The sequence below is a fragment of the Hyla sarda genome, chromosome 1 (assembly GCF_029499605.1).
Source record: "Hyla sarda isolate aHylSar1 chromosome 1, aHylSar1.hap1, whole genome shotgun sequence".
Lineage (NCBI taxonomy): Eukaryota > Metazoa > Chordata > Amphibia > Anura > Hylidae > Hyla > Hyla sarda.
Window position 1 is genome coordinate 232,848,994 of NC_079189.1, and position 16,086 is coordinate 232,865,079.

A 16,086-nucleotide genomic window follows, 5' to 3' on the forward strand; every position below is an offset into this window, starting at 1 on the left:
ACGGTTTTCTTTAGAAAAACGGATTGAAAACAGTATGGCAAAAACGTGATGTGAACCCAGCCTAACTGTAATCACTTCTATGGTGTACAGATCCTGAGTACAGCTGATATCTAGTACCATATGGTCCTGTATATAATCATTTATATAGTATACACACCCTGTATAGTATACTGGTCTGTGTATAATGTTTTTATTTAGTACAGTATGGCGATATTATCCAGTTATTGTTTGGTGGTATATATTTACACATTGTATACTGGTATTATTGGTCATGGAAAATTATTTTACCTATGTTAAAGTGTTTCTTATATATAATATATAATTTAGTTTATTTTGTGTAGGGGTGGTGGAGGGATTTGGCTGGAATAGGGGCAGAAGTGTGACCAGCAGAGGAGTAATACAGGGGAGCCCTTGCTTTTTTTGGTATGGGGGCCCTGAGTGTTGTCTGTCCACCCCTGCCCTCAACTTCTTTAGCAAGGCAGTGGTCATCTTGGAGGTGTGTTTGGGCTCATTACTGTCCTGAAGCCCTGTCTCCAAAGGGAGGGGATCATGTTGTGCTTCACTATGTCACAGTACATGTTGGCATTTATGGTTTTATCAATGAACTATAGCTCCCCAGTGTCAGCAGCACTCATGCAGGCCCAGACCATGACACCTACAACACCATGCTTGACTGTAGGCAAAACACACTTGTGCCACACAGCTTCTGAACCAAATAAGTTTATCCTTTATGTCCTTAGTCTGCTTGTGTTCAGCAACCTGTTTGCAGGCTTTCTTGTGCTTCATCTTTAGATTAGGCTTCCTTCTGGGATGACAGCCATGCAGACCAATATGATGCAGTGTGCAACGTATGGTCTGAGCACTGACAGGCTGACACCTGCCCCCTTTAACCTTTGCAGCAGTGCTGTCAGCACTCATACATCTATTACCCAAAGACAACCTCTGTATATGATGCGGAGCACGTGCACTCAACTTATTTGGTCGACCATAGCAGGCCTGTCCTAAACGGAACCCACCATGCCACAGCTCAGTTTAAGGGTCTTGACAATCAAATTTAAAACAAAGACTCCCTCATTCACACCTGAGACAGTATAACACTAACAAGTCACATGACACTGTGGAGGAAAAATGGCTTATTGAGCCCCAATTTTCACTTAGGGGTGTACTCACTTTTGTTGCCAAGGTTTAGACATTAATGGCTGTGAGTTATTTTGAGAGGACACAATGTTCAACACTGTTATGCAGGCTGTGCACCCACTACCTTACATTGTAGCAGAGTGTTATTTCTTTAGTGTTGTCACATAAAAGATATAATAAAATATTTACAAAAATTCATGTGAGATACTTTAGTGCCAAGTTCAGTAATATCGTTTAAACCCGGTGTTTATTAAGAATAGCATTGTTCTAATTCCGGTGCCAGGTTCCATTGATGCTATCGTATTCCAGTGCCAATTATATGATTACTTTATTGCCAGTCAAACTGTGCAGTGTCTGCTGTTAAGTGTTTCGTGCTGACCCAAGTAACAAATTCCAGTGGTGATATTTTAATCCTGCTGGCAAGTGTAATTGACAATATACAAGTCCTGAGGATAGTGATTTTTACTATGCACAGGGTCCATACCAGTAATCTTCAAACTAAAAAAAGATTAAGAGGAAAATGGAAAAGTGTTGGTTCTTGAACTTTGCTTCCTCCATGAAGTTCTAAGGACCAGTCCTAATGCAGCCCTTTAATATCTCTGTGCTGATTTTGGGGCAGCCTTCCACCATGCCACAGACATATCAAAAGTAGAGAAAATCCAAGGCACCGAAAAAAGTTACCACTTTCAATTCAAAAAGTCACTTTTTAAAAGATGTTTAGACGTGATAAAGGCCATATTTGGTGAAAACATTGCCTTTTTAACCAAAAACTAGTAGAGACTGGTAAAAGGAGGGTGGAAACCTAAACCACTTACTTATAGGTTACCCTTGGGTAACCCCAAAAAAAAAAAATTCCCAATTACCTTACTTATTTTTAAAAGTGCAATCTTTATTGTTTTATTTCTGCACATTAAACTTGTTTAAAAAGTTCACATTCACCATATTGTCCTGATTGTGAAGATCAATGTTCAATGTTATATATATATATATATATATATATATATATATATATATATATATGAATGAATATAAGACAATAAAGGGTGCCTGCAGAAACACCCATTTGTCTTTGATGACAGGACAATGGCGTCTGAGTAAAATCTAAACGTCCCCCACATTGAACATTGCCTTTTTAAGATAAATTGGAAATACAAATGTGGTTTTATTGGGACACTTGTGCTTTGGTTTTTCCTATTTATTTTCTGCTTGAAGAGCTGAAGAATGACTCATGTATCAACATATGCACAGGCCTACAATTGTAGCCAAAATGTTTGATTTACACAAAGTGTTATGCTTCAGTGTTTTTAGATCTTATAGTCACATGTTTCTATGGTTTACTGACGTACCATTATAAGTATTTCATACATGTTTAAACTTTTATTAACAAATACTTGAGGTTCATGCAAAGCCTCAATAGTTACACTTTGGACCCTTCTTTTTCAAGACTTCTGCAGTTCACCCTGGCATGCTGGATATCAGCTTCTGGCCCAAATCCTGTCTAATGGCAACCCATTATTGTCTAGTCAGTGCTTGGAGTTTATCATAATGTCTGTATTTTTGTTTGTACTCTTACTTTTTGAGGATTGACCATTGGTTCTCAATGGGAATGAGATCTGGGAAGTTTCCTGGCGTTGGACTGAAAATTCCCATGCTTAGTTCACAGAGCCACTTAGCTATCTCTTTAGCCTTGGGATATGTTGCTGCATCATGATGGAGCATTGTTCATCACCATATTTCTCCTGGATCGTTGGAAGAATGTTTAGATTTTGTGAAAACTGATATTCATGTGAGCTTCAGAAGTTTTGGCCACAACTGCATACAGAGCAAGGTTCTGATGTGCCAAAAGCATTGTGGCACCCATAGGTACATGCCACAGTGAGAGGCTGAGGCAGGAGAAATGATAAAAGCTTGTTATCAGCAGAGAGTTTGGCAGTGACCATGTGTAGTACCAGATGGTCCTACTGTGTGCAGGGCTGTAGCTCTCATAGCATGATCACTTCAGGCGCCTACTGCAAGAGGGTACAGTGACCAGGCCTGGACTGGCCCTGGCCTCTGTGCCAGCTTGCACAGGAACAGGAAGCCCGGCACACATTATACAGTCAGCAAGAGAGGGAGAAGCTTCGAGGAGAACAATCCACAGCAAGGGGAGCTCTGGCATCCTCTCTGTGGTTAGTTGTCGCTTTACTTACTTCTCATGTAAGGTGTGTAGAGGCATGTTACAGAGAAGCACCAGTGATCCCTGAGGAAGCAGAGCTGAGGGTTGGTGTTGTGACCAGAGGTATTATGTGTTATTTATAGTGTTCCACTGTATTGCCTGCTTTTAGCTACTAACTAGCTGTCTCATTGGTCTGCTATGTCAGTTACGTCCCAGTACTACTCCTATCAGTCACTGGTAGGCTACTACTTTTATTTCAGTCATTAGTATACTAATAACTTTATGCTAGTCACCAGTGTACTACTATTTTTCAGTCATTAGTATACTAATAACTTTATGCTAGTCACCAGTGTACTACTATTTTTACTATCAGTCACCAGTATACTCCAATGTGTCACCAGTATACTACTACTCCTATGTTCGTCACCAGTATTCTACTACTCCTATCGGTCTCCAGTATAACATTTTTTTCTGTTCTCGCCTCAGGCGCAAAAGAAGCTATCTACAGCCCTAGCTGTGCATGTAGGAGTAGCCAGTGTACAGCCACCTGCATGGAGTTTTTATGTTCACCCATGCTAGTGTGGGGTTTCCCTAGATTTCCTCTAACATTGCAAAAAAAAAACATACTTATAGGATAATTAATAATTTACATTGTAAGCCCCAATGGAAATATGGACCAATGTCACTGATGACAATCTCTCTACAGTGCTGCGGCATATGTTGGCATACTGTATAAGTAAATAAAACAAATAATATGGCATCTACAACTATCAGCGGTTGGAGAGCAGTAGACAATATGTAAGTTTTAAAGAGTGCCAGTTATCAAACCATTTTTTCTAGACTAACTCAGATTATATTCCTTAAGTACTCCTAACACTCCTCCTGTCGAATTTCCGAATTTTGAAAAGCTCTGTATCATACCTTTTCCCTTGCTCATATTGTGTGAGCTCCAGTCAAGAGAAAGTGGGCGTTCCCCAGCAGGCACGACGTCTCTGAAGCCTCCGAGAGCTGTGCCTCGCAATGCCTCACATGCACTTCCTGACTTTGGTCTCCTGCCAGGCTGGGAGGAGACTAAACTAACTGTTTGACTTGTGCAGGGAACAGAACAGAGCCACCTCGTGGCCGTTTTTTCAATCACATTAAAAACATATGAAGGTTGAGAATTTTAACAGCAAGTAAGCAAGTCTTATAATTACATAAGGAACAATATATTAATGGTTACGTTTGGTGACAGGTACTCTTTAAGCCTTTGCATCAAAATATTGCTCTACAGCAGATTATATTTTGAAAGTGGCATTAAAAGAGGAAATGCTGTGTGTGGCTTAGGTTCTATGTGTACCCACTGTTCCCACTAATATTGATGTATTCACACCAGCATATTTTGAAATGTGAGATGCTTTCTCTGTTGCAAACTTGCAATCCATACCTCACAGACAAAAAGAGATAATACTCGCAGTCAAAAATGAGATAATGCTATGCATTCACATTGAGGCTAAAGGGGTAGGGATTGTGCAGTTGATAAATAACATGCATTTGTTGGCTAATCTTTTGTCCACATTACATGTTGGTTTTAAAACCTGATGGTCTCCCTCCACCTGAGCCTATTCACAGTTCAGAATATTCACCCAGAAATTCTGGGCAGGCAATCTGTAGGCAACAGGCACAAGGCATACTAAAGATGACTTTTGTACTTATTACACAGTAATGGCCATGGTTAGGAAGGTTCCATGATTGTTTTTTGGCGGTGCCACGTGGCCCCGCCTCCAAAACTCACTGCTTACATAGGGCTTGCGCCTGAAAGCCCTGTGTGTATGGTGATTGAGGGGTTATGCAGCATATTTCCCACTGCAGCAGCAGATTTGGCCCATAGCAACAAATCAGAGTTCAGCTTTCATATCTTAAAATGATCTGGTAAAATGAGCTGTGATTGAGTAACTGAGCACCTTGCCCCTTTGTTTGAGCATGACATTATTTGGGAATCTGAGCGAGTGGTCTACAGATTTAATGAAAGTCCACCGATCAAAACCACTAACATGCTATTATGACAAAGCAAATGTTTTTTAAACATTGGGTACACTGTAAAGAGGACCTTTATAGATCTGTTAACAAAAAGATTCACGCCCACCCAACTATTTAGGGACTATTCAAGGTTCAGGTAGGTAATTGAATTGTAAAATCCCTAGATTTCAAGAAGGGTGGGACGTAGCAACAAATTAAAAACACCACTGGACTCAAGGCATAAGAGGCTACAAATTTATATAAACATTTTTTAATTACAAATCTTCTTTAAAGCATGTGCATAACTAAAATGTATTCTCTATCTTTCTACAGAACTAAAATTGCTAAAGGACTACAGGATTTGAGTAAAGTTACCCCAGCTGGTGAAACATACATGCATGAAGGCTTTATGCTGGTGAGTTGTAAAAATATAATGCTTCTGCCTTTACACTTAAAGTATTCCTGTCATTACAAAAAAAAAATTTATTTTTTTTATTGGTCAGGGTCTGAGTGTGTAGATCCGTTCAATCTGTAGAATGAAAAGTGATGGCAGTTCCTGTTTTAATATGCTTGCAAATAAAATCATATTAGGCTACCTCAATTTATTTGCAAGTACGGTATACGTCTAAAATTTAGATTGGGGAAGATTTATCAAAACCAGTGTAGAGGAAGAGTGAGACAACTGCCCATAGCAACTAATCAGATTGCTTATTCCATTTTTGAGAGTGCAGCAAATGCCCCAAAGCCACCGCAATCCCTGTTTTGTGTCTCCTGTAGTTATCCATGTGGTTTTAGCAGCGCCTTTGGCCCCTGATGTCTCCTAAATACTTTTTTTTCCTTGTTTGCAGCACAGACTACAACTCCCAAAAGTCATTGCAGCTCTGTGTAATGACTGCCAGCCAATTGCTTTCCCTTTCACTATCTGTGTGCATGCTGTGTTGAGAACAGTCAACCTCACACACTACATGTCTTTTCTTTTAAACTATAGCCTTTCCCCAAGAAATAAATCATGCTGTACTCTGAATGGCAGCAGTCAGTGATTAGATCTATGCAGACAAAAGGGCAGGGCTGAGGAGACTGAAAATCTTCACTGAGCTTCTCACACAACACAAAGGGAGAGGAGGGAGATGAGGGGGAGGAGGGGATGTGTGGCTGTACATCCAGTGGCTCTAGACCAGACAGAATCACGTGGTGTTATCTTGAAGGGAGGGACTAGCTCTCACTAAGGAGACAAGCAGGACCTAAAGATGATGTTTTTCGCTCATTCTCTGCATGTAAGTGACAGTTGAAAGAGGAAAACTGCTCTATATAGCTAATGAATGATATTTAGACAAATACATAGCTTGGTGAGAGGGAAAGGATTAGCTATCGGGTTAGTTCCCAGAGTACCTCTTTAAGGATGCAGGGTGTACCTGTACACCCTGATGCCTTTAGTGGCTTTGAAGCAAGCACCGAAGCTGCGCTTGTTTCAGAGCAGTGAATGTCAGCTACCATCAGTAGCCAGACACTCACTGCTTATGGCAGTCAGTGCTGCCGCTGCCCATCATTTAACCCTTTAGATGATGTGATTAATGATAATCATGAAGTCTAAAGTGAAACTAAACATCTGCGGTAGCCCAGAGAAGCTTACGGAACCCTGCAACGTGATCGCAGGGGTTCGGAAGCTAAAATGGCAGAGGAGGGTCCCGTTACCTGCCTCCTGCCACCAATTGTCCATTTCCTGATGTATGCTGGCTTGGCCAAGCTATATCAGCGGATCGTCGATCTTAATGTGCAATGCTATTTCATAGGAATAGCATTATAAAGTGAATGCAATCTAATGATTGCATATATAAATCACATAAAGTGTAAAATAAAAAATAGAAAAAAGTTTCCAAAATTATATAAAAATCCCTCCCCTAACAAAAAAAAAAAATTACCCTTATTTTCCCATTGTATAAAAAATAGAAAAAAAAAAGATTAACAGGTTTGGTATCACCGCATGCACAAATGTCCAAACTACTAAAATTAAATTTTTATGATTCCGAACGGTAAACAGTTCAAATGTAAAAAAAAAAAAAAATACCAAACACCAAAACTACTGATTTTTAATCTTTTTCATTTAATATCAGAAACTGATTTTAATTTAATATCTGAAAAAAAATTAAAAGAAATATGCAGCCATAACAACTGATGCTACACGCATTAGCAGCTCTCACAGTTTCAATGCGCTTCACGTTTGGGAGATCACAGGGGTCCCAGCAGAGTAAAGATAATGGATTATTTTTACCATAAAGTGCACTGTGTAAAAACCAAACCCCCCCAAAATTCCAAAATTTACAAAATTGCAGTTTTCTTTTCCGCCCACAAATAAAATGTTATGGTTTTGCAGTACATTTTAAGTTAAAATAAGAAGTTTCTTTTCAAAGTCTGTAGATGGAAAACACAAAAATGACATTTTCCATATTCCTGAAAGGGCAAAATGGGCTGAGTCCTTAACCCCTTAACGACGCAGGAAGTATATTTACGTCCTGTACCAGCTCCCGCGATATGAAGCGGGTCGTGCTGCGTGCTCATCAACGGCCGGGACCCGCGGCTAATACCACACATCGCCAATCGCGAAAGTGAAAGTATCCCGGCTAGTCAGTCGGGCTGTTCGGGACTGTTCGCCAGTGATCAGCATAGGAGATCAGTCTGTGCAGTGTTATAGGTCCCTATGGGACCTATAACACTGCAAAAAAAAAGTAAAAAAAAAGTGTTAATAAAGGTCATTTAACCCCTTCCCTAATAAAAGTTTGAATCACCCCCCCTTTTCCCTATAAAAAAAATAAAACAGTGTAAATAAAAAAAATAAACATATGTGGTATCGCCGCGTGCATAAATGTCCGAAATATAAAAATATATCATTAATTAAACCGCAAGATCAATGGCGTATGCGCAAAAAAATTCCAAAGTCCAAAAAAGCGTTTCTTCGTCACTTTTTATACCATTAAAAATGAATAAAAAGTGATCAAAAAGTCTGATCAAAACAAAAATTAAACCGTTAAAAACTTCAGATCATGGCGCAAAAAATGAGCCCTCATACTGCCCTTTACGTGGAAAAATAAAAAAGTTATAGGGGTCAGAAGATGACATTTTTAAACGTATACATTTTCCTGCATGTAGTTATGATTTTTTCCAGAAGTACAACAAAATCCAACCTATAAAAGTAGGGTATCATTTTAACCGTATGGACCTACAGAATAATGATAAGGTGTCATTTTTACCGAAATATGCACTGCGTAGAAACGGAAGCCCCCAAAAGTTCCAAATTGGCGTTTTTTCTTCGATTTTGTCGCACAATGATTTTTTTTTACGTTTCACCGTGAATTTTTGGGTAAAATGACTAATGTCACTGCAAAGTAGAATTGGTGACGCAAAAAATAAGCCATAATATGGATTTTTAGGTGGAAAATTGAGAGGGTTATGATTTTTAAAAGGTAAGGAGGAAAAAACAAAAGTGCAAAAACTGAAAAACCCTGAGTCCTTAAGGGGTTAAAGAGGTACTGAGTCCTTAAAGGTTTTTTTGTTGTTGTTGTTGTTTTTTTAAATCAACTGGTGCCAGAAAGTTAAACGGATTTGGAAATTAAGTTTATTTAAAAATCTTAATCCATCCAGTACTTATCAGCTGCTATTTCATTTCAAATGTATTTTCTGTCTGACCACAGTCAGACACCTCTGTCCATGCCAGGAACTGTCCGGAGCCAATCCACATAGAAAACCTCTCCTACCCTGGACAGTTCCTGAAATGTAAGCAGAGAGCACTGTGGTGTAAGCAGAGAGCACTGTGGTAAGACAGAAAAGAAATTCAAAAAGAAAAGAACTTCCTCTGTAGGAAGCAGCTGATGAGTACAGGAAGGATTAAGATTTAGGATGTTTAAATAGAAGTAACCTACAAATCTGTTTAACTTTCTGGCAGCAATTGATTGAAAAAAAAAAATTTTCCACCGGAGTACCACATTAAGGTGTTAAAATCAGAAGAAAAGAAAAATAACTGACAAAAATACTATGTCAAACCCAGCCTAAGACTCTGGTCACATTTTTGGTGATAAATATCCATTTTACAACTCAAAAATCTGGCTAGAAGATACAGCTTGAATATTCAGTTCTATTGAAGTCAATAGTAAAAAAGCCACTTTTTACACAAAACGGCTGTGTGATATTGACCATATACACATTCATACAAAGATTTTACAGTCAAGCCATTTGCAAATACTTTAATTTTCTATTATTATTTATAGAATTTCTGGATTAGTGTAAACAATTACACAGGTTCATATAGTATTGGAGCAGCCTAGAGGGAAGCACAGATGTTACTGAAGGGAGAACCCATTTGAGATAGTAGCAGTGATTCCACTGCTTTGTCACAGTTTTTTTTTAGGTTGACATGAGGGGGTCAACCTAGACAGCAAGGGCATACATTTAAGCCTGATGTCCTAGGGGTTATAGGAGTATTCCAATCTCCATAACCATGTGTCTATGTATAGAGCATAGTACCATAAACCAGTTTGCAATGAGCTTAATTTAGCAAACTTGGCTGGCTCTGTAGATATCTCTTCTTATCACTATCTCTCTTGTTTACAAATGGTTGCCTTGGATCCAGTCCACTAGCTCTGCTTTAGAAGCAGTGAGGATGTTACTCCCTGAGTGGCTATAGGCACTCCTAAGCACTTAGGTTCCCTGCTGGGGATTGTATTAACCCATTCATTGTGTCTGACAGTTTAGCTTGTCAGACACAGAAGCAAATGGCCTTCCTCTAACCATAGCCTGTTCTCCAGCAATTCAGGAAGTGTAAGCAGACAGCAGCAGCAGAGAGAGGTAATCAGCCAGAGGAGAATAAGCCTTTAATGCATGATTATAGGCCTAGGTGTAGTATGTATGTGGGTTAATCCTTCTGTTTTTCTACCAAAACTTGATAGAAACAAGACACCAATATGTATAATCCACATATATATATATATATATATATATATATATATATATATATATATACACAGTATGAATCATGAGTATTAACGCAATGATATGCAAGTAGTTTGATATCTGACAAACAAGGTCCTCATCATGCACAATGGAACACTGCATTACAGTGCCAACTGTAAAAAAGTGAGACCCTCATCCATTCGTAAATAAAGCCGGGCTTGGCGCTCAGTCTATAAAATTGCTCAGTCTATAAAAGTGATGGGCTCTATAGACTATAATGCAGCCCTTATCTTGCAATGACTGTTAAGTTAGTGAGTGAGAGCTGCTGCACACTTCACCTGCCTGCATTCAGTGTTTATTTGGAGCTAGAGATGAGCGAACTTACAGTAAATTTGATTTGTTACGAACTCACAAACTCGGCAGTTGATGACTTATCCTGTATAAATGAGTTCAGCTTTCAGGTGCTCCAGTGGGCAGAAAAAGGTGGATACAGTCCTAGGAAAGAGTCTCCTAGGACTGTATCCACCTTTTCCAGCCCACGGGAGCACCTGAAAGCTGAACTAATTTATGCAGGATAAGTCATCAACTGCTGAGCCGAGAAGTTCATGACGAATCGAATTTTCTGTAAGTTGGCTCTAGTTGGGGTCTCAGCACTGAGATCCTGACCGATCAAAAATTTTGACATGTCTGCATTACATGTAAAAGGTTTTTATAATGACAGAAACACTTTAAGATGTATAGTCACAAAAGTTTTTCTATGTAATACATTTCAATACGGTTTAAGAGAAATTAGGTCTGAATGATCTGTGAATCTGCAAATGTACCAGAAAATCAGGTGGCTTTAATTTCTTTTGTGAAATTCTAAATATAACTAAACAGCATCTGGTGACTACGTCATTCCTTATTAACTTAGAACAGACCCCAGACTTTAGATCTATTCCAGCCTCTTATCAGTTGTATTTCTCTTCATTTTTCGAAAGTTTAAATGTAGTTACCAATTTCATATTTTGTTTCTCAAGTCATTCAGCATTTTGATATGGGCCATTTTTAATTGTAAATAATTTTTATTTATAAATAAATGTATTTTTTTTTTTTTAAACTTTAAAAGCTAGGAAACCTACCTGTATTTACATTAGCCTAAATTTCCTTATTATGCTAGACTAGAACAGTGGTCTCCATTATGTAGTCCTCCATATGTTTCAAAACTACAATGCTCAGCATGCCTGGACAGCCGTTGGCTGTCCAGGCATGCTGGGCATTGTCGTTTTAAAACATCTGGAGGGCTGCAGTTTGACAACCACTTGACTAGAGGATGCAACCACCCTAAGGAAAATCTGTCATCAGTGTTACCTGCACTAACCTTTCGCTACAGACAACCATACTTACCTGATCCCATTCTGTGGTCTTATTCTCCCTCTATCTTCCTTCGTATCTTCCACTCTGGGGCTGACTTGGTGCATGGGCTGAGCTTCCTAACGTCACCACTCCTGCTTCTATGCTGGATCCCGCAAACAGCAGCTGTGACATCAGGAAGCTCCGTCCATGCACCAAGTAGGCCCCAGAGCGGAATATATGGAGAAAGATAGCGGGAGAATCAGAGCATGAAACAGGATCAGATTAATATCGTTGTCATCAGTGTCACCTGCATTACCTGTCTGTACCGACAGGTAAGTGCAGGTAATACTGATGACAGATTTCCTTTAAAGGGGTACTCCGGTGGAATTTTTTTTTTTAATCAACTGGTGCCAGAAAGTTAAACAGATTTGTAAATTACTTCTATTAAAAAATATGCATCCTTCCAGTACTTTTTAGCAGCTGTATGCTACAGAGGAATTTTTTTTTGTCATGTCTACAGTGCTCTCTGCTGACACCTCTGTCCGTGTCAGGAACTGTACAGAGCAGGAGCAAATCCCATTGCAAAGCTCTCCTGCTCTGGACAGTTCCTGACACGGACAGAGGTGCCAGCAGAGATCACTGTGGACAAGACAACAAAGAAATTAAAAAAGAAAAGAATTTCCTCTGCAGCATACAGCTGCTAAAAATTACTGGAAGGGTATTCCCTTGGTCCTTAAGTACCAGGGAGCAAAGGCGTACCTGTACGCCCTTGGTCCTTAGGGGTTAAGGAGCCACGGGCTGGCACGCCTTTCCTCTCTCCGTCCCTGCTCTGTCCTCCCTTGACTGACAGAGCTCAGCATTGGGGGATGGGATGTGTACAGAGAGGAGATGTGTGCAAGCCTGAAGCTTCTCCCACTGTCTGGCCGCAATGAATAAACTAGCTTTTTGCTGTTTTTAAAGCAAGGACAGCTCTAACAAAGGTACACTCATTATTAGTGCCCTAAATCTCCTCCTTCATTTTGTGGGGTTTGCAGTGGTCAAAGCAGGTGAGAGTTGCACTTTAAAGGAATTTTTCTTTCCAAAAATCCCAACATATATACAAAGGTTTCCACAGAAAATGTGGTTGATTTGAGCTGAGGAAAACCAGACAGATCAGAACATGTGTACAAAATAAAATAAATAAATAAATAAATAAATGTAGGGAAAAGTGCAAAATAAAGGGAAACATTATTAAGTACCATGGAAAAATACTTGCTGGTAAAAGAAAAAGCCACAAAGAAAACTCCACTCCACTCTTAGTAAATCAGGGTCATTCAGGGAGATTTATCATGGCATGCCATGGCAACCAATCAGATTGCTCCTTTCATTTTTCTGAGGACTCTTAATAAATGAAAGAAGCAATCTGATTGGTTGTTATGGGCAACTGGTCAACTTTTCCTTTGCACAGGTCTTGATAAATCCCCCCCATTGTGTGTGATAAGTGATTTGTTCTATTTCTGCTAGGTTTAACCCCTTAAGGACTCAGCCCATTTTGGCCTTAAGGACTCAGACAATAACATTTTTACGTTTTCGTTTTTTCCTCCTCGCCTTCTAAAAATCATAACTCTTTCATATTAAAATTATTCCCATTATTACATACTTTTATATTATTGTTGTGCTTAAAAAAAATCACAAACTTTTTAACCAAATTAGTACGTTTATAATCCCTTTATTTTGATGACCTATAACTTTTTCATTTTTCCGTATAAGCGGCGGTATGAGGGCTCATTTTTTGCGCCATGATCTGTACTTTTTTTTGATGCCACATTTGCATATAAAAAACTTTTAATAATTTTTTTATAATTTTAAAAAAAATAAAATGTATTAAAAAAGTAGCAATTTTGGACTTTTTATTTTTTTACGTTCACGCCGTTCACCGTACGGGATCATTAACATTTTATTTTAATAGTTCGGACATTTACGCATGCGGCAATACCAAATATGTCTATTAAATACATTTTTTATGCTTTTTGGGGGTAAAATAGGAAAAAACGGACGTTTTACTTTTTTATTGGGGAGGGGATTTTTCACTTTTTTTTTTCTTTTAATTTTAAATTTGTTTACATTTTTTTTTACACTTAAATAGTCCCCATAGGGGACTATTCATAGCAATACCATGATTGCTAATACTGATCTGTTCTATGTATAGGACATAGAACAGATCAGTGTTATCGGTTATCTTCTGCTCTGGTCTGCTTGATCTCAGACCAGAGCAGAAGACGCCGAGAGCCGGACAGAGGCAGGTGAGGGGACCTCCGTGCGGCGTTCTGAATGATCGGATCCCCGCAGCAGCGCTGCGGGCGATCAGATCATACATTGAAATTGCGTACTGTCACAGATGCCGGGATCTGTATTGATCCTGGCATGTGAGGGGTTAATGCCGGCGGGTCCCTGCTGCGATCAGCAGCTGGGATCAGCCGCGCATGACACGGGCATCGCTACGATACCCGCGGTTATGTACAGGACGTAAATGTACTTCCTGGTGCGTTAAGTACCACCGCACCAGGACGTACATTTACGTCCTGTGTCCTTAAGGGGTTAATGATATCGTGAATACTTTGCTTGGATTCAGATCACCAAATACGCTGACGTATCCACACATAACGTTCACATTATAGCCGAATGAAATGCAGATATTGCTGTAAGGCCGATTTCACACTGATAATCTCTGACTGGAAAAATTTCGGCTGGAGATTCCAAATGCTGTCTGAAATCAGTCGGCTCTAGAACCAACCAGATATTGTTGTCCCCATAGACGGCAATGTCTGCAGAGAAGATTCTGACAGAAGAATGAACAAGTTCATTCTTCTGCCAGCGGAATTTTAGCAGTGGACATTCTGCCGCTGAAATTCCGCCGCCTAAAGAATGAACTTGTTCTTCTGGCAGAATCCTCTCCTCATACATTGCCGTCTATGAGGACAGCAATATCTGGTTGGTAGTATGCACTGTGCATCAAAATCTCATTGGCAGCAATATATTCTGCAGTTTGCTCCTGGGCTAAATGGTGAATCCTTACAAGGTCTCATGACAACATTGCATCTGATGAGTCACAAAATGAAATGTTATCAGAATTTCTTGCAAAGTCTTTGGGCTTCAAGTAATCATTGTTTAGTACAGAATTGACACAAATGTTTATTTATTTATTTATTTTTACTTTTTTAACGTATCTATTGTTACTAAAAGACATTGAAAAAAATTCATCAGTGAGCTTAATGTTGATGGACTGGACTTCAAGTATTTGCTCTTTTTGACATGTCTGATATCCAATCTTGTGAGGATTCCTTACTGCATTGTCTATAGGGAACACTAATGTTGGTGATGGGTTAAGAATGTTAACCCCTTAACGACAACGGACGTATATTTACGTCCTGTGGCCGGCTCCTGATCTGTGAAGTGTGCTCAGAAGCTGAGCGCGCTTCATATCTGTGGGTCCCGGTTGCTATCAGCGGCTAATACCTGCTAATGTCTGGTATTAACCCTTTAGACAAATTTGATTGCGGTGTCTAAAACGGGAGAATACACTGCCGGTTAGCTCAGCGGAGCTGTTTGGGACCACTGCGGCGTCCCGGACAGCTGGGAGGACAGCAGGAGGTGTTTTACCTTCTTCCCGGCTGTCCGACCGGTGTTTGATTGCTCCAAGCCTGAAATCCAGCCTTGAGCAATCAAGCGCAGAAAACACTGATCAATGCATTCCTATGGCAATGCATTGAACAGTGCCTGCAATCAGTATATACCATTTTACAGTCCCTGAAGGGGGCAATAACTGCAAAAAAAAAGTAAAAAAAAAAAAGTTAATAAATATGATTTAACCCCTTCCCTAATAAAAATAAGAATCACCCCCCTTTTCCCATAAAAAAAGTGTGTAAATAAAAATAAAAACAAACGTATGTGGTATTGCCGCGTGTGTAAATGTCTGAACCATAAAAATATGTATGCTCAAAAAAATTCCAAAGTACAAAATAGCGTATTTCGTCACTTTTTATACCATAAAAAAAGAATAAAAAGCGATCAAAAAGTCAGATCAAAACCAAAACGGTAGCGATCAAAACTTCAGATCACAGCACAAAAAATGAGCCCTCATATCGCCCCGTTTGTGGAAAAATAAAAAAGTTATAGGGGTCAGAAAATGAGAATTTTAAACATATTAATTTTCGTGCATGTAGTTATGATTTTTTCCAGAAGTACGACAAAATCAAACCTATATAAGTAGAGTATCATTTTAATTGTATGAACCTACAGAATAAAGGTAAGGTGTAATTTTTACCGAAAAATGTACTGCGTCGAAACGAAAGTCCCCAAAATTACAAAATGGCGTTATTTCTTCAGTTTTGTCGCACAATTATTTTTTTTTCGTTTCGCTGTAGATTTTTGGGTAAAATGACTGATGTCATTACAAAGTAGAATTTGTGGCGCAAAAATAAGCCATCATATGGATTTTTAGGTGCAAAATTGAAAGGGTTATTATTTCTAAAATGTAAGGA

General features: G+C 39.2%; 1 protein-coding gene across 3 annotated transcripts in view; it reads left to right on the forward strand.

The window, feature by feature from the left end:
- The window catches only part of ANTXR2 (ANTXR cell adhesion molecule 2), a 270,321-nt gene that overhangs the window by 97,522 nt on the left and 156,713 nt on the right, over positions 1-16,086 (forward strand). For all 3 annotated transcript variants that reach the window (XM_056568946.1, XM_056568945.1, XM_056568947.1), the window contains one exon: positions 5,624-5,705. In XM_056568946.1, coding sequence (XP_056424921.1) covers positions 5,624-5,705 — 82 coding nt within the window. The remainder of the gene's footprint in view (positions 1-5,623; positions 5,706-16,086) is intronic.